This window comes from Microtus pennsylvanicus, chromosome 2, assembly GCF_037038515.1.
Source record: "Microtus pennsylvanicus isolate mMicPen1 chromosome 2, mMicPen1.hap1, whole genome shotgun sequence".
Classification (NCBI taxonomy): domain Eukaryota; kingdom Metazoa; phylum Chordata; class Mammalia; order Rodentia; family Cricetidae; genus Microtus; species Microtus pennsylvanicus.
The window spans coordinates 27,896,393-27,924,069 of record NC_134580.1 but is presented as its reverse complement, the minus strand read 5'-3'; the positions used below and the strand labels follow the sequence as shown (position 1 = coordinate 27,924,069).

The following is a 27,677-nucleotide window of genomic DNA, read 5'->3' as shown; positions in this document are numbered from 1 at the left end:
CAAGAGCTAGTTCCAGAACAGGCTCCAAAGCCACAGAGAAACCCTGTCTTGAAAAACCAAATATGTATATATTTATTTATAATAAATAAATAAAAACACTGGCCGATCAAACAATACAAAATTCGGTCCTGGGAGACTCTCCAAGCTTAGTGCTAATCAGGAAGCTCAAATTTATACTGCGGCCCCGCCCTCCCAGAGTGGCCTAGGCTGTGTCTCACCACATGCCCGCCCTCCCCGCTACTCTTTTAACAGGGAAACTTCTCTTAAAATTAATGCCTGGTGCCTCCCTAGGTGCCTTTTCCAATTGGGAAAGCTTCACTTCCGGCTTCCGGCAAAATGGTTTATTCTAGGCCACCTAGCCACGCCCCTTTCACTCTCGTTTCCAGCACGAACCGGAAAAGATCGCGCAACCCCGCGTTCACAACCCGGAAGTAGATGCTTCTCACGGAAGCCGGCTTTGGCCCTGCGGCTCCTGCAGTCGCCGCGGAGAAATTGTTGGAGCTGGCAGCCTAGGAATGGTGAGACCTCGCGGTTCGTCTCCTAGTGTTCTGAGTAGAGTTGGGGGCAAAACGGAGTTTCACAATGTGCCGCGGGGCACAACACCCCCCCAAGATTCGGGGCCCCGCCCCGGTATCGCCCCGAAAAATCTGCGCATGCGTGAGTCTGATCGAGCTAGAATCGGGCCTGCGGCGTTCCACGCATGCGCAAAGGTGGCATGTTTGAGGTGGGGTGAGACTTGGCCGGGAGTTGGTCCTGGTTCGCTGTCACCAGCCGGTGGGGCTCAGAGCCAGACTGCGAGCGCATCGCGGTTTATCGGTGCAGTACTGTGTGCTGCAGCGCTGACTAAATTACCACTTCTCTCCAGAGTCCCTGAAACAGCCCCGGACTGACCCCTCACCTCGGGTGGGCTCCCGCGGGAGGGGCGCGGAGGGACGGGAAGGAAGGGCGAAGACCGCTTCAGTTGCGTGTGGGACTGGGCACCTTTCCCCTCTCCGGCGGTGCCCGCGTTCCCCGGCCGTGACCTGCGGAGCAGGTCGAGGAGCGTCCTGCCGGGCAGAGCCCGGAACTTTGCCCCGGGAGGCACCAGAGTCCGAAGGGGCGGGGCCTGCAGACAGCCCTCCAGGAAGTCTGTCCCTGAGTTTTCCTGGGGCTAGAGGCGGGTCTGCCAAGGCAGTGGGGATTCACACAGTTCCCAAACCACTTTTAATCTTCAGCACCCACTTACATAAAAGCCGCAAATGGAAGTGGGAGAAAGGTGTAGTGAGACACCGGGATTCTGTCTACCCTCCCCGGCTGCGGCCTAGAAGAGGGGCTGGGGCTACTGCTGTGAGCGGGCCATTGAAGAAAAAAAGCGAGCCAGGAATCCCTTGACTCTCTTTTTGACAGTCAAGATGTTTCATTTGGGATTTGCTGGTAAAATTAGAGGGGTCTCTGAACCGAGTGTGTCTTTTGTCTTCAGCTTTTATCATGCTCCCCAAGGTCTCAGTGACTTAGATTTTTGTCTCTATTATTTGAAGCAGGGTCTCACTTTATAGCTCTGGCTTGCTGGGTAGGCCGGGCTGGGCTCAAACTCGACAGGGATCCACCTGCCTCTGCTTTCTGGTACAGGGATTAAAGGCAGGAGCCATCACACTAGGTAATAGCTACTGATCGTTAAGTGTAATTGGGAGTGGCGCTTCATGCCTCTTCCCACTACATTTGCCCTCCCTACCTCAGGAGACAGCAAACACGAGCAAGTTCAGGAAGTGGGAAGTAGGTTTGGCCCCTTAGAAACCTGAGCCTGAGGGAGCTTTATTTCTCCTTTGCAGACTCTCTACTCAACTTCTAAGCTCTCTTGGTCAGAATCCTTGGATGAGCGTGCGGGACCCTTCCTCCTAGCCCTGTGGTTTGGCGCCAGTGGCTTTGGGACTGTGAGAGGATGGAGAAAGGTAGTGAGGCCAGGCCAGCTCCCCAGATGCCCGGTGTGACTTGAGCGCCATGTGCTGCGCGACATGACAGGTGGCACCGGGAGAACTGCCCAGCGTGGAAGGTCTGGGCCAGGTCTGAGCCCAGACGGGATCTGGATGGCCGGAAACCCCACGTTAGAAGCTTTGAGCCTCAAGGAGGCAGGGAAAGGGCTGAAGGGACTAGCGGGGGGGGGGGGGGCTGAAAAAAGGGGTCCCATGTGCAGAGGGTGCCTGGGAAGCCTGAGTTCACCATTTCTATTTTTCTAGATTCCCAGGGGCTGCTAGATTCATCCCTGATGGCATCAGGCACTGCCAGCCGTTCAGAGGATGAAGAGTCACTGGCAGGACAGAAGCGAGCCTCCTCCCAGGCCCTGGGTACTATCCCTAAACGGAGAAGCTCCTCCAGGTAGCCGGGTTCCGAGAGACTGGGAAGGGGAGGGCTTGTGGGATTAGCTACCACATGCTTTAACCTTTGCTGGGAATGGCCCTCTGACCCTGCCTTGGGTCCAGACAGAGCCGGCGCTTTTCCTTTTCGAATTTCCCTGCTGTTCCCTCCCTGTAGCATTCAGGACAGGCAGAGGGGTTACCAGCCTCTGTGGCGGTTGCAGTCTCTAACCTGTAGCCTCTCATCTCAGGACTCGCTTATAGCCATTCCCTATGCACTAAGCCAGGCGCTGGTGGAAATGAAGGCAGTTAGCGCCCACTGGAAGCCTGCTCTTTGGAGGCTGGATGGGCTGACCAGTGGCTAACAGTGCAGGGCTTCCTACAGGTTCATCAAGAGGAAGAAATTTGATGACGAGCTGGTGGAGAGCAGCCTGGCCAAGTCTTCCACCCGGGTGAAGGGGGCCAGTGGAGGAGAGTCGGGCCGCTGCTCAGGGAGTGAGCCCTCCTCTAGTGAGAAGAAGAAGGTAAGGAACTGGTACAGCAAGGGGCCAGGCGTGCTGGAGTCTGTTTCCCCAGATAGATGAGGCTGTGAGGGGACCAAGCTGCCCCGCCCCCACTCTAGGCCCCTCCCTTCTGTCTTTCCCTACTCCCTTTCTTGCGGCACTCCTCGCTCTGCCAGTGCATCCTGTATCACATTCGGTGTGGGAGGCAGGGAGCATGTATCTATTCTGGGAGCAGACAGCTTGTTCCCAGCATTGCAGGGTGTAAAAATAACCCCCAGGTGGCATTACTCTGGCCCCAGACAGTGTACCAGCAAGAGTAGTTCCCTGGTATCCTCCCCACCCACCCTCCATTCTCAACCCAAGGGTACCACGAGCAGAAAGAAGACCCCATCTGGTCAAGAATTATGCAGAAGTAATTTGGTGGGGGTGGGTATTGGAAAGCTGAGCTCTCAGCTTGGCTCCCTGGTGTTCCCTGAGCCTGCAGCTGTCACAGTTTGTGAAGCAGTAGGTCGGAAGCCCTAGCTTTTCTGCTACCAGCTTTGAGTTTATTGTGGTCCTGCCCTGTACCCAGGTATCCAAGGCCCCCAGCACACCTGTGCCACCCAGCCCTGCCCCAACCCCTGGACTCACTAAGCGTGTGAAGAAAAGCAAACAGCCACTTCAGGTGACGAAGGATCTGGGCCGCTGGAAGCCTGCAGACGACCTCCTACTCATCAATGCTGTGCTGCAGGTAGTTCACCCCCCAACCCCACCATGGGACTGGGGCTCCCTTCCCCTACCCTCCAAATCCCGAGCCCCACACTAGCTCAGTAGGACCCTATGGCTTCCAAGGGAAGGATTCTTCCCAGTGCTGAGACTGGAGCAAACCAGTCTGGGTCTTGCAGACCAATGACCTGACATCCGTCCACCTGGGTGTGAAGTTCAGCTGTCGTTTCACCCTTCGGGAAGTTCAAGAGCGTTGGTACGCCCTGCTCTACGACCCTGTCATCTCCAAGTAAGTGGGCTAGCTCCAGTAGAGGGGAGGTGCTGGGGGTACCCAAATTTGGAACTAGGTATAGGAAAGCCAGATTCTACCAGGGCCCAAAGGAGGGGCTTGGGAGGCAGGTCTGGGGCCTTGTGTCCCCTGGGATAATTGGGGACCTGCCAGGTTCACAGAGCAGCTCCTTCCTCTAGCTCCTTCTAGTCCCAGGTGGAGAGAAGCAGCAGAGTCTGGCAGTAGAGAAGGTAGCATAGGAAACAAATGGCCACAGGTGCCAGGAGCCCCAGGTCCACCAGGGTCACCTCTGAACTTTTCCGCACTGGCCTCTCATAGATCCTTATATGAAGAGGGAACTGAGCCCCTTGCACTCAGGAGGCAAAGACAGGTGGGTCTCTGAGTTCAAGGCCAGCCAGGTCTACACAGAGTGAGTACCTGAACTCCAATGCTACACAGTGAAACCCTGCCTTGAAAACAAACAAACAAACAAACAAACAAAAAAGAGAACCAAAACAAAAGAGTTCCTAGACCCGCTAGGTTCAGAATTCCCACTAAGCTCACGCACATAGGCAGCTTAGTGCAGTGTCCTCAGAGCTCAGGCTGATGCTGAGCGCCCATCCTCTCCTCCACAGCCCTGCCACCCACTGTAGCTGTAGCCACAGCCCAGAGACGGCAGAATACAGGCTGGCCTCAGCATGGGAAGAAGGGGACAGTAGCAGTGGTTAATGAGTGCAGCGTTAGCCGTGTACTGGGGAAGTGCTAGAAGGAGTTACAGCTTGTCCCGTCCCAGCTCTTTCTTGTACGCTGTTTTGAGCCCAGGTTTTACTTTGTACACCTGCCTGATTTGGAGCTTATCTATAGCCTAGACTGGCCTTGAACGTTGAACTGTCCTCCTGCCTCCATCTTCTGCAGGCTGGAATTACAAGCGTGTGCCACCACACTGGGTTTTTAGAGAATGTGACTTCCATTTAATGAGTTGCCTCTTCATTCACTGGACCATGCCCCGGTGCTGTGCTAAGCCTCAGGTTATTTCTACCAAGGACTTCTAGGCTTGGGATCTCTAAGTCCCAAAGGTTTATAGGTTTGGGGGGGAGTAGGAACCCCAGAATACTTGACTCCCTCCGTTCAGCTCTGTCCTTCATCTCTTTCCATGCTCAGGCTGGCTTGCCAGGCCATGAGGCAATTGCACCCAGAAGCCATTGCAGCCATTCAGAGCAAGGCCCTGTTCAGCAAGGCTGAAGAGCAGTTGCTGAGCAAAGTAGGATCGGTAAGGTTGAGGACTGGGACAGAGTACCAGCTGGGCCACTCGGAAAACCACCACGTGGGTCTGCACACACGTGCAGATGAGCGCATCTGCTGGGACCTTTGTGATGGGTCTTGGGAGAAACCATTCCTGACCCCCTGGTTGACTGTTGCTTCTTCCAGTTCCTTGGGAGGGCTTGGGGACAAGGACGGGGCAGGAATGAGGAAACCCTGGCATGAAAAGCTTATTTGTTGTCTCCAGACCAGCCAGCCCACCTTGGAAACCTTCCAGGACTTGCTACACAGACACCCTGATGCCTTCTACCTGGCTCGTACTGCCAAGGCTCTGCAGGCCCACTGGCAGCTCATGAAACAGTATTATCTACTTGAGGACCAGACAGGTAACACCCCAGGAACTGCAGTGTGAGCGGCCAGGTGTTCAGGTGGGAGAGCTTGTGTGAAGTGCTCTGGGCACAGCTGCCTGCCGGTGTCAGAAGCCCCTAGTATCCTCTTCACCTCGGTTTGCAAAAAAAAAAAACAAAAAAAAAACTCAGCAACAAAACTTGCTTCCTTGTAGAGCTGGTAAGGCCTTTGGCGTCATGGAAAGGGAGACCAGCTTGCCTAGTATCTTGTGCTTAAAGTCCAAATAGCAGTTATTACTGCTTCTTGTTTTGGGGTCTTGTTTTTTTCTTGACCTATCTTGCCATCACAAACGATACATTAGTATATTATTTATAGGTAGCATTAAAACTGGAGCAGCCTGGGAGTGTCCGTCTTTATTCCCTCTTTCTCATGTCCTCAGAGATAATGACTGCCTTTACAGTTGCCCTGTCAGCATACTGCACCCCCTCCCCCATTGCCTTGTTGTGGACCAGGGAGTGTGTGTTGTCAGGTGGTTTAGGCCTAGGACTCTCCAGTGGGACTTGGTAGCTAGGCCCGCATCTACTTCTTCCCCGAGGGCTGGAGCGCTTTCTGCCACCCTCTTACCATTGAACTCCCTTCTCCAGAGAAGTACTGGGAAAGCCATCTTGTTAGGCTGCAGAAAGCCTGTAGGGGGACTGGTGACCCAGGTCCTGGTGTCTGTGGCTTGGGCACACTCTTCTTGCCTGAATCCACTGCCTGCTGTGTAGTGCACCACACCACCATAGTTCCCCGTACTAGGAAAGTGAAGCCCTTCACTGTGGATTCTCCTGCAGCTCTGCTTCCAAAAGATGGTCTCCTGCACGAGGCCCGTGGAAAATACAGCCACAGGTTTTAGTGCTCTGGGAGCTTTCTGTCTTACCTGTCACTGAGTCTTCACAGAGACCATTTGCTAGGTGATATTTATTTCTATGGCTTTAAAGCCAGCTTGTCTTTGTTTTTATTGTTTTTTTGGTTTTTCGAGACAGGATTTCTCCGTGTAGCCTTGTCTGCCCTGGAACTTACAGAGATCCCCCTGCCTCTGCCTATCAAGTGCTGGTATTAATGGCATATGCCACCACTGTCCGGCTTTATTTATTTATTTGTTTGTTTGTGGGTCTTGGTTTTCTACAGCCCAGGCTGACCTCCTGCCTCCATCTCTCAAGAACTGGAATTCTAGGTTTGTGTCACCAGATTCTGCCTCTTTTGCCATTGTTTTGGAAGTCACTCTGTTGACTGAAAGCCTTATCTAAAGGTCATAGAATTTTTTTCCTTCGAGAGTCTTTGTGTGGGAATTAGTTTCTCATTGCTTAGATCCCAGGGTCCCAAGGATCAGACAGTTTCCTTGGCTTAGCCAGCAGGTTGGTCATACATTAGTCATGGATTTCAGGTGGACCTGATGGAAGGCAGCTTGGTGGCAGTGACCAGAGAGCCTACTCCTCTGTCACCAGTCTCTGGCCTCCTGTGTAGCCCTCCAACCCCCAAACTGGCTGCTGGCTACCCTGCTGTGGAGCGCCACTGCAGTCTTGGCACAGCTGGCCAGAAGTCGCAAGTTCTTATATTCTGGGCTCCTCAGTTTCTTCTATTCTCACCAGAAACTTGAAAACTTTTCATGAAACAATATTTTTCCAGAACATAACCGTTCGGTTCTAATATTAATTCTCCTGCTCCGTTTCATCTCTTAACAGCAATAAAGCTAACTTCATGGCCTATAAGGAGTCACCCCCACAGGTTGAAGTGGAAGCAGTGCTGCAGGCCTGTGCTTTCCAATGCTGCACGCCTCTTAGGGCGGCCAGAAGGCTGGGGAGCGCGTTAGGTCCTGTCTGTGCCGAGCATCTGCCCTCTGCTGGCCCTCATATACAGGGGAGCTGAGCAGTCCTCCCCTGGTCTCTGACCCCTCACGTGTACAGGGAGCTGAGCAGTCCTCCCCTGGTCTCTGACCCCTCACGTGTACAGGGGAGCTGAGCAGTCCTCCCCTGGTCTCTGACCCCTCACGTGTACAGGGAGCTGAGCAGTCCTCCCGTGGTCTCTGACCCCTTACGTGTACAGGGAGCTGAGCAGTCCTCTCGTGCTTAGTATGAGATGTCACGGGTGAGCGTGTCATGCACCACAAGCCCATGCAGGTCAGCTGTAGATCCCTCATCTTGAACCGCCTCTGTCCCAGGACGCATTGTATCAAGTCAGAGTGTCGCTGACTTGGGACAGTGCTCCCTCTGGCTCTGGTACCCTGGCTACTCGGCTTGCCTGGCTGTTGGCAGCCGGAGCTGAAGAAGGAACCTCGACATTTACACTTCCTCTGTTGTTTGTTCAGTGCAGCCACTGCCTAAGGGGGACCAAGTGCTAAACTTCTCTGATGCAGAGGACCTGATTGACGACAGTAAGCTCAAGTGAGTTCCTGGAGAGGGTTGACTCCAATTTGTTGGGCACACCAGGCTGCCCAGCAGACGTAGCTTCAGTTGCAGCTGCTGGGCCTAGCCACCCTGTAGCACCCTCTCCTATGGGGGCCGCTTAAGCTCACTGCCTTCCCTTTCCCCGCCTGGTCCCAGGGCTAGGCCAGGCCTTAAACAACTTCCTGAGCCCCAAGGCTGAAGAGCCTGGGGTGCCCTAGTGGGCCAGGTACCGGGGCCTAATAGTGGGCCTGATTCACCCTTTTCACCACCCAGGGACATGCGAGACGAAGTCCTGGAGCATGGTAAGCCTGCCCTCCTGGGGACAATGGGGGTGGAGGGGACCAGTTCACGGTGCTTGTGGCATCAGTGTCCCTTCTTCACCCCACCTCACCTCAGAGCTGACAGTGGCTGACCGGCGGCAGAAACGAGAGATCCGGCAGCTGGAGCAGGAACTGCATAAATGGCAGGTGCTTGTGGACAGCATCACAGGTGAGGCTGGAGACCAGAGAGCATTCTCTGTGGTATCTGGCCCGTCGAGCCCCTTTGCTTGCCCTATCTGGGTATGCTGTTTGCCAGCCCAGTCCCTGTCTTCCCCACCCTGGTGCAGGGCTGGGAATTTCCTACTTGCTTACTCTGTTCTTCCTCAGGCATGAGCTCTCCAGACTTCGACAACCAGACCCTGGCCGTGTTGCGGGGCCGCATGGTGCGATACCTAATGCGTTCTCGTGAGGTAAGACAGTCACTGTTCCCACCCTGCCTAGGCACCCGTCCTTGTTGTCCCTTACTCTGCCCAGTCCTTGTTTTCTCATTGTTCCCTGGCCTATGTGGGGCTCCTTTCCCTCATTCCCTGTCCCAGCCCTCACCTCCACCATTTTCCCAGATCACCCTGGGCAGAGCAACCAAGGACAACCAGATCGATGTGGACCTGTCTCTAGAAGGTCCAGCCTGGAAGATCTCCCGCAAGCAAGGTATACCCTCCTGCCACTCCAGCGGCCTCTCACTGGACTTTCCAGCCATGGGCCGTGGGCCTCAGGAGCCCTCGTGGGCCAGTGAGGCAGGCCAAAGGAATTGGTGCCCTGAGGTCTCTTGAGGGGGTCTGAGGCGCCTTCAAACCCTCTTCCCCAGGAAGCGGAAAGGCACTTGGCTCTCTCTCCGGGTTGCCTCCCTTGTCATTCGTTTTCCTTTCTGCCTCCACAGGTGTCATCAAGCTGAAAAACAATGGTGACTTCTTCATTGCCAATGAGGGCCGGCGGCCTATCTATATTGATGGCCGGCCTGTGCTGTGTGGTTCCAAGTGGAGGCTTAGCAACAACTCTGTGGTGGAGGTGAGTTGGGGACGGAGCATGCCAGGGGCATGACAGTCCAGTCCATGGATGTCCTGTTCCACCTCTGTACTGAGCCGTCTTTCCTGCCCAGATCGCCAGCCTGAGATTTGTCTTCCTCATCAACCAGGACCTCATTGCCCTCATCCGGGCCGAGGCTGCCAAGATCACACCACAGTGAGGCGGGTAGCAGAAACCAGGGCATCCTCTAGCCTCAGTTTCCCCTGTCATTCCAGCTCCCTTGAGCTGGGAACTCAGGCTCCTGGAAAACCCTTCTACCCAGAGTGGGTAGTGGAGACCCAACTTCTGGCCCATTGATTTGAGCCTTTGAGGCAAGGTGGGAATCACCATGGGGAAGCAAGAGAGGCTGGGACCCCTGAGCCTCCCCAGAGCCAGAGCCCCCATCATTGTCCCATCACTCCTGTGTCTCCAGTGGGTCAGCTTTAGACTCTTCTTTTTTGTTTTTCTTTTTGTAAATAAAAAGCACTGAGTTCCAAAGTAGTTTCTTTTATTTTTTTTTGTGTTGTTTTGTTTTTTAATATAAAATACATGAGGACAGGTGGAGATGGGCACATGCAAGGAATGGCAGAACCCCTCCTTGAACTCAGGCCTCTGCCCCCATCTGGTGGCAGGTGAGTGGAGCAGAACCTGTGGACCCCTAGTCTGGGGCCTGTCTGAGGCTCCAGCTCACCCTCCGAGGCTAGGCTAAGCCTCTTCCTTTCTCGGGCTCCCTGCCCTGAGCCAGCGGGCAGCGCACAGCTGTGAGGCTCGGAGAGCAGCAGTGGCAGGTGTTGGTAGTGCTGACCTCCAGTGGTCAGACCCCTGTGCCTTCTTCCTGGGTCCACTGGACTGTGCCAGGACCGTGGCAGCCAATGAGCACCATCTCCAGGCTGTGGGGATCCCAGGGCAAGGCCCGGCTCCCTGACCCAGGAGGGGGCTCTCCAGTACTGGTAGCCTCAGCCTGGCTCACAGGTGCTGGGGTCCCAGTCCTAGCCTCTTCCTCAGGAGGGGGTGATGCTGGGGTGCTTGGCTCCGAGCAGAGGTCTCCAGAGCCAGGGGGCTCCGAGTCTGAGGTGGAGGTCCATAAAGCTGTGGCTCGAGGCCAAGGGGAGCTCTGAGATGCTGGGGGGCCCCAGGGCCAGGGTGCCATGAGGGGAGGGGGGTACCCTGGACGAGGGTGAGGCCAGGTCCCACTCAAGACAGAGCCTGCTGGGGGCTGCAGGCAATAGGAGGATGCCCCAGTGTCCACACGCAGGGGCTGTAGCAGCCCAGAGGCAGTGGCTGGGCACGGCCCCTCCCCTGATACCTGGGGACACTGGCCTTCCCCTTGGGGCACCAGGATGAGGTGCACAGCCTGGCGAAGTGACTGCAGTCCCTCTCGCATCTGCAGCACCTGTTCTGACAGCTCCATCACCTTGGGGGGAAGAGGTCACAAGGTCAGCAGGCCAGCCATCTCAGCAGAGCCTAGTCGTCCCTCCCTGCTCCCGTCTCATCCACCCACCGCCTGCCGCAGCTTGTCCAGTGTGTCTGTGCTCCTTGCCTCACTGGGCCCCAAGGGGACGGTGAGCAGGCCACTCTCTGTGGAAAGGATGGGGTTATCAGCCAGAGCTGCTAAAAGATAGACAGTTTAGGATCCAGGCCCGGCCTTCTTAGACCACTGACCTGGCTCACCCAGCTCCCTTCTGGGCTTAGTCAAGTTGTTAAGTTTTGCCTCAATTATCAGCAGCATGAAAACCCCTCCCAGCAGCCCTGAGTAACACTGTCCAGTGTCCTCCTCCCTGCAGGATGAGATAGTCTCATAGCCCATGGTACTCTTAGATCTCCTGAATAGCCAAGGCTTGTCTTGAACTCTGTCTGCTTCCACCTCCCTGGCATTATGGGCATATGCCACCATGTCTAGCTGGGAGTTGTTCTTTGCATCTGTCCCTCATTCTCCTAGAGGATGCTCTGTCACTCTGTCCACTTTGAGGCTGCCTCTTTCCAGCCCTCTCTCCATAAGGGCATTAGGAAGGTTCTCTGATTAACATGCACAACAACCCATCTTATAGACGGGAAGCCGGATCAAGATGCTGAGTTTATACTGTTAGAAAGCGGACAGGGCAGGCATCCAAGTCTGCATCCCAGTCCTCACCAGCAGCCTGCAGGGGCGTCCAGGCAAGCTGCCCCGCCAGTTCCTCTAACACCAGGCTCAGACACCACAGTGCTTGACATCCGTGAGGAAAATGGGGTGCCCACCCACACTCTCTGTCCCCCAGCCCAGTACCTGTTCCTGGAGAGGGGCTGCTGCTACATTCTGGGCCAGACTGACCCACTCGGAAAGAGAACTTGTGCTGGTCCGAGCCACAGCCATCCTCAATGCCATCTACGACCCTGTGGATCCAACAGATCAAAACAAAGCAGACGATAGGCAGCCACCGTGGTGTCGGGATGGGATGTTCCAGTGTTTACATGTGTCATCTGCAGAAGCTCGGGCCTAGCTGGGGACCTGGACATCCTAAGAAGCTAGCACATGGTCCCCTTTCCTAGGAGCTTGCATTTTAGTTGAAGAGTAAATTGGAGTAACAAAACAGCCAGAGTTAAGGGTCAGCCACCTACTAACAGAGGTTTTGCAGGTATTAGGAAAGGCTTCTTGGAGGAGGCAGGCTTGGTCCATGAGGGCTGGATGGATTAAGATGGAAGGATGGGGCTGGAGAGATGCCTCTGAAGTTAAAAGCCTGTTTCATCCTTGCAGAGAACTCACATAGAACAGGTTATAGTCACCTGTAACTCCTGTTCCAGGGGACCCAGTGCCCTCTTCAGGCCTCTGGGTACCTGCCCCACACCCCCACATTTAAAAATAAAATCTTGGCCAGGTGGCAATGGTGCACACCTTTAATCCTAGCACTTGAGAGGCAGAGGCAGGTAGATCTCAGCTCAAGGCCAGCCTGCTCTACAAAGCGAGTTCTAGGACGGTCAGGACTGTTAAAACAGAGAAACCCTGTCTCAAAAAACCAAAATAAATAGATAACAAATAAAATATTTTCTTAAATGTGAAAATATGAAACCAGGCATGGTGCACATATGTAATCCCAGCACTCAGGAAACAGAAGCAGGAGGGTCACTTGGTGGAGAACAACCTGGGTCACATAGTCTCAAAAGTAAAAATGGCTAACACTCAGGGCAGGGTATGCTTAACTGTACCTCCATCCTATCACCACAATCTTGCCATGAAGTCCAGGGCCTGCTCACCTGGGACTCAGGTCTGGGGGTACATTCCATGGCACGGAGGGCAACCTCAGCCCGTCTAGGGTCCTTGGATGAGCAGAGGGGCCAGCCTCGTGCTTCAAAACCCCTGGCCTACTTGGCCGCCCTCTGCCTCCTAGACGTGGTCGGGGTGCAGTTCGACGTGGGGATAGGAGTTTGGCAGCTGAGGAGGAGGAGGTGCAGCCAGGTGACAGCAGAGGACTGGAGGGCTCATCTGCTGGGGCCGGTGAGACCGTGTGTCCCTGTTCCCCGTCCGTCTCCTTCTCCTCCAGGGTGGACATGAGGGTATTGTCACCACTCAGGGAGCTGGTATCCACCTGGGGACAGAGGGGATGGGGTTCAAGATGGATGGCCACTGCTGTGCTTCTCTCCCTCCCCCCAAGGCACAGGAAAGACCCCCACAAAGAGGAAAAGGCCCTGGCAGAAGTAACCTGCACCACGGTTGATGACGAAATCACCAAGCCCTGGAGGAAATCTTCCTCCAGGTTCCACCCAAATGTGGATATAACACCCCTCTACTTAGTCCTTCTGACTGACAGAACTATACAGTGTGTGCTAGTGAAAATCCAGGGGACCCCCAAGACCTCTGTGCTGGGTCAAAGGCGAGATGCCCTCCCCCACAGTCTCAGGCATTTCAACACTTGGTCGGCTTCACTCTCTCCACTCACTGCCTGTGGTAAAGGACATGAGCCCTCAGCTTCCTGCTCCCATCGCCATGCCAGCTGCCGACTCCTCCAGCCCTTTGGACCCGTGAGCCCAGATAAACCCTTCCTTCTGTAAGACGCTGGTCATGTTTATCAGCAGGAAAGTAACTAATCCACCTCAGAACATGCTCTTTGATGATGAAGAGGGAGGCAAGGGCCTCCACGGGGCTCTGTTCAGAAGCAACCCCCAGGGCTGCTGCCGGTCTGACCACCCCTTCATCTGCAGCTCACAGGGTTCTGCAGGTTAGCAACTGCACGTGGCTTCCTTCCCAGTAGAATTTGTTCTGGTCAGAGCCTAGCATGTCTGGGAGACCAAAGCTGGACTGGCTTGTTTTTCTGAGACAGGTAGCCCGGGCTGTCCTGACCTACATTGACCAGGTTGGCTTTGATCTCACAAAGATTCACCTGTCTCTGCCTCCTCAGTGCTGGAATTAAAGAAATGTGCTACCATGCCCTGGCTTGGACTGACTTCTAAAACTGTTGTTAGCTGTGGTGGCAGCGGCGGCGGCGCACGCCTTTAATCCCAGCGCTTGGGAGCTCTGTGAGTTCAAGGCCAGCCTGGTCTACAGAGGGAGTTCCAGGGCAGCCAGGACTACACAGAGAAACCCTATGTCTGGAAACAGAAAAAGAAAGGGCTGAGTGTGGATTTCCGCCCTGAGGTGTGTGTGTGTCTTTCACACAACCCCACACCTCCGTCTTCACTCTCCCAACTTTGTTCACTTCACCTGCTCCCTGGCACCCCAGCCCCTCCATACACATACCCAGCACCCTTACCTCGGCAGAGACACCTCCAGCCCCCAGGTTGTAGCTGAGCTCCCCGCGGAGGCCACGGCTAAAGCGTGGGGCAAACTCAGGGTACAGGGCCAGGCTTTCATGCAGCCCAGCCAGCTGCAGACACTGCAGGACGCAGTATGTCAGCCCTTTCACATCCGCATTGGCCTTCACTACCTGCTCCCGCTGGGGTAGTTCACAGCCAATCAGATCACCCTTCCCTGAGGAGAGGAAGTCAAGGGTAGCAAGTCATTAGGGGAGGGGAGATGAGCTGTCGACTGAACACAAGAGCCTGGCTGGGGTGGGATGCCCAGGTCGCGCTGGTCACACACACGCGCACACACACACACGTGCACACACACACACGCGCGCACACACACACACACAGTGAAGAACAGTGGGACCCAGGCTCAAGCACAAGGGCCAGGCTGTGGTGGGATGCCCAGGTCACGCTGGTCACACACACACATACACACACACATACACACACACACACACACACACAGTGAAGAACAGTGGGACCCAGGCTCTCAAGCACTTCCAACGGTTGAAACCTCTGCATCTAAGTAGGATGTCATCAATTCCTGTGGTTCTCAGACAGGCAGTTAATTAGACTCCCCTGGGGAAATTAAACCAATCAGACTCCCAGGCCCTGGCCCAACTTTTACAATCTGATTTTCTTCACGGCCCACAGGTGATTTGGATGTGGCTTGTATCTGTTTAGTGCTCTGTGTAACATGATGAAGATGTGAGGTGGCTATGCGGTCCCTGGTCTGGGCCGCCTCCTCCACACTCGGGATGGGGAAGGGAGCGCCTTGATATCACCACCAAGGGTTTTCCAATGCTAAACTGAGACTACCACCTGGCTGACAGCAACTATCACATGACGTAATGTCCTACAGCCTCAAGGATGTTGGATGGGGAGGGTCTTAGAATCACACCCAGCGGGGCACTCGGGAGGCAGAGGCAGGCGGATCTCTGGGAGTTCGAGGCCAGCCTGGTCTACAGAGCTAGTTCCGGGACAGGCACCAAAGCTACAGAGAAACCCTGTCTCGAAAAACAAAAACAAAAACAAAAACAAAAAAAAAAAAAAAAGAATCACACCCAGTCTGTGGTCCTAATGGAGAGTACGGAGTGAGTCAGTGCTGGCCCCAGACAGAGCCAACCAGAGAACTAATTTTGTTGTTTTCCTCTCTCTTGTTCCCTTTTGGTTGTCCCTAGCCTGGGCACGGGCATAGGCAGCTCGGCCCTATCAGAGCAGCCAGGAGATTAGAAAGAGCAGTCAAGGCCTTAGGACAAGGCAGGTGGCTGCCAGTCAGCCCACACACAGCCCAGAGGCCTCTAAACGTCCGTGCACCTCATTTAAGTTCTCTGTTCTTGGTTTGAGGCTCCCTGGATCCTTCAAGAACTGTTTGGATTACAGAGATACTTTGTGGAAGGAGCTGTCTTTTGTGTCATCTGAGATAAGATAGGTGTCATTTGTTCTCATCAAAGAAATGACACAAAAAGGAGAAAACAGGGACTAAGGACAAAGTCAACAGCAACCAGAGACCTTCCACTGCACCTGGGCCACAGCCTCCAGGCCCAGCTCATCTAGTTGCCACCTCTATCAGAGGTCTTGGAACACTTGGCTGAATCAGTTCACAAACAGGCTGGGACCAGAATCACTACTGTTGACTACAGGGCCAGACTCACCTGCCAGGAGTCAGCTGGGTGCATCTGAGTGCCCAGCTGAGAGGCAGGTAGGAGGCCGGGATGAAAGCGAAGTGGAAACCAGGTCACAGCTGGGTACACTTACTCCCAGACCTCAGAGGCTAAAATAGGAGACTGGGCCACACCACACACACAGAACAAAACACCCAGTTCTCAGGCAGGATTGGAGCCAGGCACTCGCTACCAAGTGACCACCTTATAGTCCTGCTAGTCTGGCCGTCACTCTTTGTCTTTCCGGCCTCCTAATTTCTTTAGCTCAGTTCCTCGGAGGTTTACAGCCACAAGTGCCCCTCAGTTCCTCAAGGGTTACCAGCCATACCCGTGCGGCACAACTCTACCTTAGTTATTTTCTCTCTTTTGCTTTTTGAAACAGGGTTGAATTTATCCCAGGTCGGCCTCCAGCTCCCTATGTAGTCTAGGGTGGCCTAAACTTCTGATCCTCCTGCCTCCACCTGCTGGGATTACAGTGTGTGCCTCTGTACCTGGTTTTATGTAACATCAGGGCTAAGCTCGCACTCACTGAGCTTCATAGCAGGGCTTGCCCGTCTGCCTGCTTTCCTCTCTCCCTCCCTCCTCCCCTCTCTTTGCTTTTCCTTTCCCTTTCTTCTCCTCTCTCAGATGGTCTCGCTATGTTGCCTAGGCTGACTCACAACTCCTGGGTTCAAGCGAATCTCTTGCGTGAGTAGTCCACCTGGTTTGGACTCCAAGCATATGCCAATACCTGGCCGTAACTCCATTTTCTCAGTTCTAGTATACACTGCATCTAGGCTCATGAAAGACGAACAAAATGCATGCTTTAACAGTCTGTCACCTTGCTCGGACTCTGAGCCCTCATGTGGCATTTCCTCCTTCTAATGCCGTTGGAGGGAGTGAGAGTGAAGCCCCTGTAGCTGCTGGGGTGTCCAGCGTCATGCCACACCACCACCTTCCGTGTTCCTATGTGTTCTAGTCTCCTTAGTGGCCCACGCCTCTGGGTTCTAGCTGTTCCGTGACTTGGTCATTACCTCCCTTCCACCTGCTGCATGAACCTGCCTGCATTATCTAGGCTGGTCTCAGTCCCTTGCCCTCTAGGGTTACCTCCGTGAGCCCCCACAGCTGCACAGTAAAGCTCCTCTACCGGCTTCTCCTAAGTGAGGCCTGTGCTTCCCAGAGCGCGCGGGCATGCTTTCCTGACGCCTGTGTGCACACCAGGCCCTCCTGAAATGCTTCCGTTTTGTGGCCATGGCTTTCTCAAGGCACCTGGTAGACCGTGTAAGACTCATGAGATTTAGTCAGACAGCTGTGCTCCTGCCCACCTGGCCAACGCCTGGCTGTTTCTCTCTTCTGTGCTTACTTCCCTCCTGTGTGAAATGTGAACGATGGTGGTTTCTGTGAGTTTCCAGAGTCTCGGCATAGAAGGCCTGAGCAGACAATCCTCTGGGAGCCTCTTGTGCTTAGTTAACACTGTCCCCTCTGCAGAGGTGACCCCTGGTCCTCATCCAGGAAACTGATGTCTCCCATCCCCTCTTTCTTCTGCCAAAGGAAGGGTTTGCTCTTTTCTCAGTGAGTCTACCCTGTCACGCAGAGACATCTGGGCTTCGGGCCTGCTGCGTCCTCCCTCTGTCCACCCTACTAGAGTACTGTCCTCTGCGCTTTCCTCCCTGGCTTTTCCATCCCATCATGCACTGGATCTCCTTAAAAGCCAGCCTCCTCCCTGGCCTCTTCCTGGGAAAGCCCCAGGTTGTCATCTCCTCCTGTGTGATCACTAACTCATCCTTGTCTCTCTGAAGGGCTCTGGTTGTTTCTGACTCGGTCCTGTCTGTCTCTCCCCTCGGTGGCTTTGTGTGCACACCCCCACCTTCTCTTCTGCAGGATGGCTCTGCATCCCATAGACACATGAGCCCCCAAGCACCCTCTCTCCCCTCACACAAACCTAGAATGGCGAGCACGGTGCCACCTTTGAGGACCTCCATGGAACCCGAGCAGACAAAGTAGAGGGCCTGGAGAGCATCACCTTGGTGAATGAGGTACTCGCCGGGTGTGCAGAAGGCAGGTCTCAGTGCCAGGGACAGCGCCCGCAGGCAGCCACGGCTCGCTGCCTCGAACAGCGGCAGCTGCAGGACCTCCTTGTGCAGGTGCATGGCGATGTCTGCTCGAAGCTCGTCCGGGAGGCTCTGCAGCAGCTGGAGGCAGGCAGTAGGGCAGAGTTAGGGTGGCAGGGGAGGAGGCCCCTTCCAACCAGCTCCTCTCCACCATTTCCAACTTCAGGAGCAAAGGAGGGAATGGAAGGATGCCTGAGCCTCCTGAACAGCATTGGTCAATGGAAGAAAGCTCTTTGCAGCCCCCGCCCTGCCCCTTTCCTCCTCCTGGCCTCAGACTGACATCAGTGAACACAGTACCCACAGCCCCAGCTAGGGCTCTGCTCTGCCTCATGGGTGGGTGCTGTCCCTGCAAGAGAACCAGGAAAACCAAACTTCTGCATCTCCCACCTACCCACACCCCCATTCCTGATCGTTGAGACCAAGCACAAACCCCTTGAGGAAGCAAAATCTAGAAGGAGCAGCCTAGGAGGCCACCACACCTCAGTGGTGTCGATGCCATTGTTCACAGCCCAGGTGGCTTGAAAGTACTCAAGCATACGCTGCTTGAGGGGCTTGGGGATACGGTGGATGCGGATGTAGTCTCGCAGGTCACGGGTGCGGCTGTGGTACAGAAAGCGGCGAGCATACATGCGCTGGATGATGGCCGTCACATTCCCAAACACCACTGCATGCATGAGAGCTGGGGAAGAGTGGAGTGGAAGGGTCACCTCCAGGTCTGGCTAGCAAACATGTCCTCTGGGGACCCTGAGAGAGGTGGGCAGGGAGGGGCCCAGAAAACCATAGCCCAGCCTCACCTCCAATGAGCATGGTGCAGATAGAGAATATCTTCTCAGTGTCCGTGTTAGCAGACACATTGCCAAAGCCCACGCTGGTGAGGCTGCTGAGTGCGAAGTACAGGGAGGTGATGTAGGCGCTGCGTAGGGAGGGGCCGCCCAGAAGCTCCAGCCCGGTGCCATTGGCTTCGCCGCTGCTCCTGCTGCTACAGTTTGCATTCTGACCTGAGCTGTTCCCTTCATCTGCAGTCCGGCTCACCAGATAGTAGGGGGTCTCCAGCCTGCGTGCCAGCTCCTGCAGCCAGCCTGGGGAGAGGAAGGGGGAGGGGGGACTCAGAGAGCAGGACAATTCTGCTGCTCCCTGGAAGTGAGGAACCAGCAAACGTAGGCTCACCCCTGTGTCTCTGTCACCCTTTCTCTTCTCTGCTAACAGCACATCCTTAGCTATCCCTTCAGCTCTCAGCAAGACAGCACAGGAGAAAAGCTGCCTGGCTCCACAGCCGGATTCTGTTGGCGCCTCTGGTAGAGTAAGGAGAAGCACACCCATTTCTCCAAGGCTGCTGTCAGTCTCACAGAAGGTAGCCAGGCATAGGCGCTGGGGTCAGGGGTGGCATTTCACAGCATTTAGCCTCAGCCTGGTCCCCTAGTTTGGATGGCTGAGGGCACCCCCTCTACCTTGTCCACTCACACATTTTTTTTTTTTTTTTTGGTTTTACGAGACAGGGTTTCTCTGTAGCTTTGGAGCCTGTCCTGGAACTCACTGACCTAGAACTCACAGAGATCTTCATGACTCTGCCTCCGGAGCGCTGGGAATAAAGGCGTGCGCCACCACCCGCAAGCAAACAATTTTCTTTTGTCCAAGCTATCTGCTACTGAAAACCCTGTCCCTGCCCATCCGGCCATTCCCTGTCCCGCAACCTCACAGCCAGTCTGATATATGCTGTCACCAACAAGTCCACATGGATGTGTGCACTATGCCACTGAGGTGACCATATGCACCACACTATACCGATGTTTGGCCACAACCATGCCATGCACTAAAAAAGCCTGTGTATGCTTGAACACCTAATGGCCACAGGTAACTGCACACTGACACATAGGCAGAGGTGGGGACACACTTGCACACAGATGAATCTACATATACTTGCATAGTCACACAGGCGTGTGCGCTCACACCCATACGCCCTCCCAAACAAACAGACTTTCCTGCATGTACATGGCTACTACTGGGCGGAGGCTGAACTTACCCGGTCTTCTCTGGACACGGGAGAAGACAGCAAGTTCACAAGGTCAAAAAACAGACCCTGTGCCACACGTCCCCAAATTATTTTTGCACATGGCCTTGGAGGTCCTCATAGCTCTCTGCCCATCCACACCCATCCCCTCAGTAGCTGAACGCACACAGTGGCAAGGCTCTAGCAGAGGGGCAGAGGCTGTATTGTAGGATACGAACTAGCAGAGAGGAGCCGCAGGAGGGGAGCTAAACCTTAGGGTTACTGGGCAGGGACTCAGCATCTCCCTAGAACAGGAGATATGTGTACTTAACCTTAAAAGATAGGGAGGGATTTTTTTATTCAAAGCCCGCCTGCCTGCCTGCCTTCTTTCTCCCTCCTTCCCTTCCTTCTTTTCTCCTTCCCTCCCTCCCTTCTTCCCTCCCTCCCTCCCTCTTTTCCTTCCTTCCATGGGTACACCTGCCACGTTAAGCATGTGGAAGCCAAGGACAACTTGTGGAAGTTGGTTCTCTCCTACCATGTTGGCCCCAGGGAGCAAATGCAGGTTTGCCAGGCTTAGCAGCGAGTGCCCTTAATCACTGAACCATCTTGTATGGACTCAAGACCAAGGGTATCTGGATCAGTTGCAAAGAATGGGGTTCACTAGGGAACTTAGTGATTCAGGGCCACTTGGAAGTGAGCTGGAGGCAGGGTTGGAGTGGATGCTGAGCTCAGAGCGGCCTGGACTATAGACTCCCCCTGGGAAAGGCAGGTGCCAGCGAGCTGGAGCATCCCTGCTTCCACATGCTCAGCAACTAGAGGGCTCAGGGGAGCCGCCAAGTGGGCCCTCGGGGCACACACTGTCTCCATGTGCCCGGCAAGGAGAAGGTTCACAGGAGCCTCAGCATCTCTTGGGGGAAGCAATCAGAGCAAGTTCTAAGACTGACTGGTGACCCTGCTGAGGTCACTGGACACAAGAGGTCACCCAGGCAGCTGGAAACTTGACAAATGTCAGTTACCGAGACGCTGACAGAGGGTTGGAGGTGTGGAAGAAAGGTGTGCTCAGTTTGGGATGCACCAGACATTGGCACTGGCTGGAATGGGATTGTTAACTGGGAAAATGAAAAGTGTGTTCTGCGGCCACACCATGGGCTGGCAAAGGAGGAGGAGAGGTGCTAATAAAACCTGTCTGTAGGCTGGGGACTTGGAGGGGAAGTGTGTGGCTGGCAGTGAAGGCTATAGCCTTACTGGGGTTCAGGGGTGAAGGGCTATAGCCTTACTGGGGTTCAGGCGGTGAAGGGCTATAGCCTTACTGGGGTTCAGGCGGTGAAGGGTATAGCATTACTGGGGTTCAGGCAGTGAAGGGCTATAGCCTTACTGGGGTTCAGGCGGTGAAGGGCTATAGCCTTACTGGGGTTCAGGCGGTGAAGGGCTATAGCCTTACTGGGGTTCAGGCGGTGAAGGGCTATAGCCTTACTGGGGTTCAGGCGGTGAAGGGTATAGCCTCACTGGGGTTCAGGTGGTGAAGGGTATAGCCTTACTGGGGTTCAGGCGGTGAAGGGTATAGCCTTACTGGGGTTCAGGCAGTGAAGGGCTATAGCCTTACTGGGGTTCAGGCGGTGAAGGGTATAGCCTTACTGGGGTTCAGGCGGTGAAGGGTATAGCCTTACTGGGGTTCAGGGGTGAAGGGTATAGCCTTACTGGGGTTCAGGGGTGAAGGGTATAGCCTTACTGGGGTTCAGGGGTGAAGGGTATAGCCTTACTGGGGTTCAGGCGGTGAAGGGCTATAGCTTTACTGGGGTTCAGGCGGTGAAGGGTATAGCATTACTGGGGTTCAGGCGGTGAAGGGTATAGCGTTACTGGGGTTCAGGTGGTGAAGGGTATAGACTCACTGGGGTTCAGGGGTGAAGGGTATAGCCTTACTGGGGTTCAGGGGTGAAGGGTATAGCCTTACTGGGGTTCAGGGGTGAAGGGTATAGCCTTACTGGGGTTCAGGGGTGAAGGGTATAGCCTTACTGGGGTTCAGGCGGTGAAGGGCTATAGCCTTACTGGGGTTCAGGCGGTGAAGGGCTATAGCATTACTGGGGTTCAGGCGGTGAAGGGTATAGCGTTACTGGGGTTCAGGCGGTGAAGGGTATAGACTCACTGGGGTTCAGGGGTGAAGGGTATAGCCTTACTGGGGTTCAGGGGTGAAGGGTATAGCCTTACTGGGGTTCAGGGGTGAAGGGTATAGCCTTACTGGGGTTCAGGGATGAAGGGTATAGCCTTACTGGGGTTCAGCCCTAGAAAGCCCCACAACCTTGTGAGTGACATGGAGAGGTGAGAGAGGAAATGACTGAGTGGGTGGTGAGTGGAGGGAGGAGCCCAGCAGTGGAGGTGAAGTGAAGGAGGGGATGCTGGGATAAAAAGGCTGCGGTTTAGACCCAGGGAAAACATGGACTCAGAAACATATGAAAAAACATATGAACTGGAGATGATAAAGGCGGGGCAATGGCTTGAAGAACCCGTGTGGACAAGCTTCAAAGAAGCTGACGTAAACGGAAGCCACGAGGCCAGCAGGTCCTTACCTGGCCTTCCACGGCTGGACAAGAGCTTGAGAAATGTAATCTAGGTCTGGGCATTAGGAGGCTCCCACGGGTGACTAAGACTCCCCAGGTAGTCACTGGGCTGTTCCCACATGGCGGTGGCCATCACATACATGCACACCGTTTCTCTGACATTCCCACATGCAGACGGTCACATCCTGGCACCTGCCACGCACACCCTCCTCTCAGTCTGCCGTACCGATCTCAGGCAGCTCGGATTCGCTGCTCTCAATCTCCTGTTGGCCGATGTAGAACCAGACACAGGCCACCCAATGGGCAAGCAGCGCGAAGACAGCCATGAGCAAGGTGAGCACGACCGCGCTGTACTGCGAGTACCGGTCCAGTCTTGGCAGCAGGCGCAGCAAGCGCAGCAGCCTCACGGTCTTCAGCAGGTGAGCCCCAACATACTAAGATTGGGGAAGGGAGGTCATGCCGGGCCAACTCTAGCCCGCTGCTATCACCCAAAGCTCACCACCCAACCCGGCCACACTGACCACGTTGACCTTGAAGGCGTGCAGTAGGTCAAAGGGCAGCGCCGCTATGACATCCAGCAGGAACCAGGTAGTGACGTAATGGAGGCAAATGGACTTTGGGGCAAATACCACCTGGCCTGACTTGGACACAAATGTGGTACGAAAATTCAGCACAATATCTGTCGGAAGATAGGCAGGCATCAATAGGATACAGCTCTTCACCACTGGGCACTGCCCTGTCCAGTGCGTGGTCCTGCCCCAAGCCCTTCACACTGTGGCCAGACTAAGCTCTGTAGCTCTAGCATGCGCACATTGTTAGACCCATTTTACAGAGGGAGATACCAAGGCTTCCCCGGGCTAGTCTCAGCTCAGGTTCTAGACCACTGTATTGGCAGAGACACCTTTGTATGAATTCAAAACTCCTGGTGAGAAAGGAGGGAAGGCAAAGGAGATGCTGTGGGGCACTGCAGACCATGCAAGGAATGATCCCCACAGAAGCCCAAGGCGGGCTGGCCCCGAGGAAAGTAGCAGGCAGACATTACACGTACCAAGGATGAAGAGAACCTCCACGGCCAGGTCACAGACACTAGGCGGGCCACGGGCAGCGCTGGGCTCCCGCGCTGTGCTCACACACACGCTGTAGGGCACAGTGACAGCCACGTAGAGTGTGGCAAGAAGGATGAAGCCATCCCAGGTGGCTCTCAGAGCCCCACAGTGCAGCAGGATGAAGGGTGACTTCCGGATGGCAGCGACTTTATATTCAGGCAAATTTGGCTTCTCTCCAAACACTCCCTGAGTGAGGAGGGGCGGGTCCAGAGAGGAGAAAGGCTAATTCAGGAGCGTGACTAGGTGGGCATTCATCTCCTTTCTCTCCCTGCACTCTCAAAGTGGCCCTTATTTGCAGACCAGAAAGCTGAGGACGGGAAAGAGCCAAAGACTTAGCCGAGGCCAAACAATTGCTTAGGAGTGGAGCCAGGGTTGAACCCAGGCCCATACGACTCCACAGCTGAAGAGTTCTTTTAGGCCTCTGATGGATCAGATAGGATTTATTCTCTCTTTTCCACCCACAAAGGGCTGGTGGGACCCGAGTAACTTCTGGGCATTCTCTCTGAGGTGGTTTAGCTCTCCTCAGCCTGCCCTACCCTGCCCCCAACCCAAACACACACCCAGGTGCTCAGTCCACCTTATTGAGCTTGTGCTTGCCCTTAGGCTGCTTCTGCAGGTGGCCAGAGAGGTGATAGAGAACGGCTCGGCTTCGTCGCCGATTGGCATTAAAGCCTTTGCTTCCTGACCGGCCATATCGGCGCCGGCCACCACCTGCAAAACAGAAGGTCCTGTGATGTTAAGCTATGGGATAGGGGTATAGGACACTAGCTGCTAGTCTGTGGACCGATCTGGCTTGTTGACCCTCTTGTTTCTTCAGAGTGAGGGGTTAGGCATTCCTCACTGCACTAGGTGACTTGTCAATCAGAGCTGTACAGTCCTGGGGTACTCAGTACCCCAGTTCCAGGATCAGCTGCCTGTCTGGATCCAGCAAGACAAGAAAAGGAGAAAGGCCCGAGAGAGCAAGTTTCCATGAGGGTCTCAAGATGCAGAGGCAGTGGGATGCCGCCAGCAAAGGTGCGGGAGCTCTGTGGAGCCCATACTGAAGATTGACACCAAGCAGAGGCAAAGCCAAGGCGGAGTGGGGACAGAGCAGTGAGAATGGACCGAATTCCCAGCTTCCCGGACGGCACGGAGGCCTTGGACCAGTGTCTAACGACAGCTCTGTGACCTGGACAGCCTTGCCCAGTCCTTGGAGGGGGCTTTGCCCTGGGCTCCCCAACAGGATGCTGTGCAGAAAGGAGACAGGTGAGCATTGCGCAGCCTCATTGGTGGGAAAGGGGAGCTTCCTAGATACAGACGGAGTTTGCCCAGTGGCACTGGTTTGACAACTTCAACTTTGACAAGATCCCAGGACACCAAACACAGAGCAGCGCCGGCCACTCTGTCAGATGGAGTGGGACTCAGCGAGCACAGGAGGGGCTGGAACGGGGCACGTGTCCCAGCCGCGCCTGGGCTGAAGGTCCGAGTGTCCCAGCTTCAGTGGCGTCTAAATCAACATTGCAAGCACCCACCTCTTTCCTTCCAGTTGTCGGGGCCTCCGCGGGTCTTGGTATCACTGATGTCCTTGTGAGAGACCAGGAAGAGGGCCACCTCCCCCTTTTCATTTTTTATAGGAATCACATCCAGGAGACACCAGAATGGAAGCCCTAGGCAAAGAGACAGACTCAGCCCTTCCATTCTGAGTCCAGCTTAAGGTTGGAGCAGAAGCAAGCTGATACAGCTTCCTGGGGAAGAGCGGCAGCATGGCTTCATTGAGGACAGGGCTTGGGAGAGGGAGCAAAGGAGAGCAGACATAACCGCCAGACACTGAGATGGGGTGTTCTGCCCCCCTTCTGAATACAAGAATCTCAAGATTGGGAGGGAGTGGAGACAGACTGGAGCGAGGGTGATGGCTGGGGGGGGGGGCAGGACAGCGGTAGGGCAGAGAATGGGATTGAAGAAGAATGGATGGGTACATGGGAAGATGGGAAAGGAAGAGTGGCCACGAATGGGGTGGGTGCCCAGCCCACCAGGGTGGCACTAAAGGTGAGGCGAATTGGTACCATGGTGCCTCACCGCTCTTCCGGTACAGGATCAGTTCAGCTTTGAATTCCTTGTGTTCATCCAGGGCCTTGCGGATCTGTTGACGGACCAGCTCACTGGTGTCTGGCCCATAGAGGAAGGAGCAGGCACAGCCCCGTTGCATGACCTCAGCCCTGGAGAAGCCCGTGAGGTCACAGAAGCCATCCGAGCAGTAGACCACAGGGAAGAGCCCTGCCACCTGGGCGTTGCCCAGCACGAAGTTACTGTCTGCAAGAGAACACCCCTCAGAAGAGAGCACGGATTGAAGGGCACCTTCAGCTACCAGCCCTGCTTTGCAAAATACCCCAGGGCTCTGTGTACTGGCGAAGACCTGTTTATGAATGAGACTTAAGTATGTCATCTGTGCGTCAATATCCCCAAGGGTCAGCTGCCGGCTGCATGTGTCGTGGTGTGTGTGTGTGTGTTTGAGGGTCAGCCCATGCCAATGCAGATTGCCAAGTGCAGTCCAGTGTGGGCACTGTGCCCTGGCAGAGTGTGTCCTGAGCAGTTTGAATAAGGAGTGGGGTTAGGGGTTTCCCAAAACTGCACCTGCTCTAGGCCCACCTCTGCCTCTGCCAGGCTCACCCACCAACTGGATAAAAATGTTGGCTGGATGGCTCCTTCAATGAGACCCACTTGTTCCGGAAAGCAACCCAGGCCCCTGTCCATCCTGTGCCGCGTTTGCACCCTCACAGCATGGGCATGCCCTGGCTCTGGAACTAGTGAATGCGACCAGGAATGGGGGTGTATGGATAGTGACTGAGCAGAGCCCGGAGCCAAGCATGTATTGGGGAATGAGGGGTGCTGAATCAGCAGGCTTCAAGCCTGAAGCAGATGGAGAAGAAGTCTGGGTGCAGGGAGGGAGTCAGTGATGAGTTCCTAGGCTGTCTACAACAGGAGGAAGGGATGCTACTTAGAACCGGGAAGCCCCGCTGGGAGTGAGAGGGGGAGGGACCCTGTTTTTATGTTTCCCTGTGTTCAGAGCCCAGGAACCCGGAATCTGGGAGCTCAAGTTGCCATTTCCAAACTTCCCCGGTCCCGATAGGAGTCCCCAAGCTCATCTTTGGGCTGGGTGGGCATTCCAAGCAAAGTGTTTAGGCTGTGCGATGGTTTGCACACACAGTATCTGCTGAATCCCGCCTACTCTATCTTCCTTTGCAAATCTTATTTCTAAATCTGGATTTTGAGCCCTGTGTGCTGTCCACAGGCTTCACCCTACTCGGCCCTTGCAACAGCGCCGGGTCCGAGGTGGGGATGGGTTATTGATTCATCCCGGCCCCGCACCTAGGGACCCTAGCAGTGCTGACCCTGAAAACCTCCGGGAAACCTTCAGTGACTGGAATGAGAGGATGGCTTCAGCTTCAAGAGGGTGAGGAAGAGGGGAAACCCCGTGGGCGCCAAGCAGCAGGAGGCAGTGGACTACTCCCCAAGCTAGGGGCTAGGGCCTGACTCACGAGTCCCGTCGAAGCGCGTGGCGATGGTGTCCAGGAAGGTATTCTGTGGCGCCAGGAGCCCCCGCATGGCCGGCATCTTAGGCGGCGGTGGCCGCCCGCCCCATCCCTCCGGGGCGCGGGGACTCAGCGCCGGGGGAGGGCGCCTCGCTGGGCCACCCTCCGCCGGGCCCCGCGCCCCCTAGAGTAGCCGTCGGGGAGCAATGCCCGGCCCAGGCTCGCAGGCCCCACCAGCGGCCGGCGCACGAGGGGGCGTCCGCGCCGTCGGGGCTGGGCGCATGGCGCGCGACTGACCCCTCGCCGCCCACGGATTCCGGGCTGCCGGCCCCGCGGCCACCGCGCACTCTGCACCTTTCGTCTGCCCGCGGCTCCCGTTTCGGCTGGTGGGGTGGCTCCCGCTCCGGCTGGGCTCGGCGCCGGGTCCCCGCAGCTCCCTCCGTCTGTCGGGGAGAAGCGGCAGCCTACCTCCCGCACCGCCGCCGCCTGCACCGGGGTAACCATGGAGACGGGGCACACCCAGTCAGGGCCGCCTCCTTAAAGAGACATGCCTCCCGCGGAGGGATCCCCCTCCCCTAGGGACCTTGGTGGGGGCAGGGAAGGCTGCCGCCCCCTAGCGCTGCCACGCTCCGGGAGGCGAGAACCACTGCCGGGTGGGCTCAGACTGACAGCCTGGGGCGCAGCCCGGAGCTTCTCTTCTCCACCAGAGGGACCAGAGGACTTGGGGACGTGTGCGTGTATGTGTGCGTTGTAGATGTGCTTCGGAACGAGAAAATTGTCATGAGAAAGGGAACTGGCCTACAGAGAAACCCTGTCTCGAAAAAACAAAAAAACAAAAAAAAAGAA

At 55.4% G+C, this 27,677-nt stretch overlaps 2 protein-coding genes across 6 annotated transcripts; one reads left to right on the top strand and one right to left on the bottom strand.

The window, feature by feature from the left end:
- The first annotated feature begins 386 nt into the window (after positions 1 to 386).
- Positions 387 to 9,660, top strand: Mcrs1 (microspherule protein 1). Of its 3 annotated transcripts, XM_075960602.1 has the most exons (15): positions 387 to 518; positions 1,809 to 1,928; positions 2,214 to 2,352; positions 2,716 to 2,854; positions 3,405 to 3,563; positions 3,718 to 3,827; positions 4,968 to 5,076; positions 5,314 to 5,452; positions 7,762 to 7,837; positions 8,114 to 8,142; positions 8,237 to 8,329; positions 8,488 to 8,570; positions 8,721 to 8,808; positions 9,038 to 9,165; positions 9,257 to 9,660. In XM_075960602.1, exons 2-15 carry the CDS (start codon positions 1,919 to 1,921, stop codon positions 9,341 to 9,343), a joined length of 1,389 nt encoding a protein of 462 aa, XP_075816717.1. In that variant the 5' UTR covers positions 387 to 518; positions 1,809 to 1,918; the 3' UTR covers positions 9,344 to 9,660. The 3 variants fall into 3 exon arrangements, with proteins under 3 accessions (XP_075816717.1, XP_075816718.1, XP_075816719.1); XM_075960603.1 differs by lacking the exon at positions 1,809 to 1,928 and having other exon boundaries at positions 393 to 518; XM_075960604.1 differs by lacking the exons at positions 387 to 518; positions 1,809 to 1,928; positions 2,214 to 2,352; positions 2,716 to 2,854 and adding an exon at positions 3,123 to 3,245.
- Positions 9,654 to 26,970, bottom strand: Kcnh3 (potassium voltage-gated channel subfamily H member 3). 3 transcript variants are annotated; one of them, XM_075960598.1, is made up of 15 exons: positions 26,838 to 26,970; positions 25,378 to 25,611; positions 24,834 to 24,968; positions 23,900 to 24,033; positions 23,265 to 23,508; positions 22,738 to 22,895; positions 22,443 to 22,650; positions 18,469 to 18,753; positions 18,154 to 18,353; positions 17,506 to 17,755; positions 13,884 to 14,101; positions 12,391 to 12,722; positions 11,426 to 11,532; positions 10,664 to 10,740; positions 9,654 to 10,576 (listed from the first exon to the last, which is right to left on the bottom strand). In XM_075960598.1, exons 1-15 carry the CDS (start codon positions 26,911 to 26,913, stop codon positions 9,977 to 9,979), a joined length of 3,258 nt encoding a protein of 1,085 aa, XP_075816713.1. In that variant the 5' UTR covers positions 26,914 to 26,970; the 3' UTR covers positions 9,654 to 9,976. The 3 variants fall into 3 exon arrangements, with proteins under 3 accessions (XP_075816713.1, XP_075816715.1, XP_075816714.1); XM_075960599.1 differs by lacking the exon at positions 10,664 to 10,740 and having other exon boundaries at positions 10,029 to 10,576; XM_075960600.1 differs by lacking the exons at positions 23,900 to 24,033; positions 26,838 to 26,970 and having other exon boundaries at positions 25,378 to 25,516.
- Positions 26,971 to 27,677: the final 707 nt, after the last annotated feature.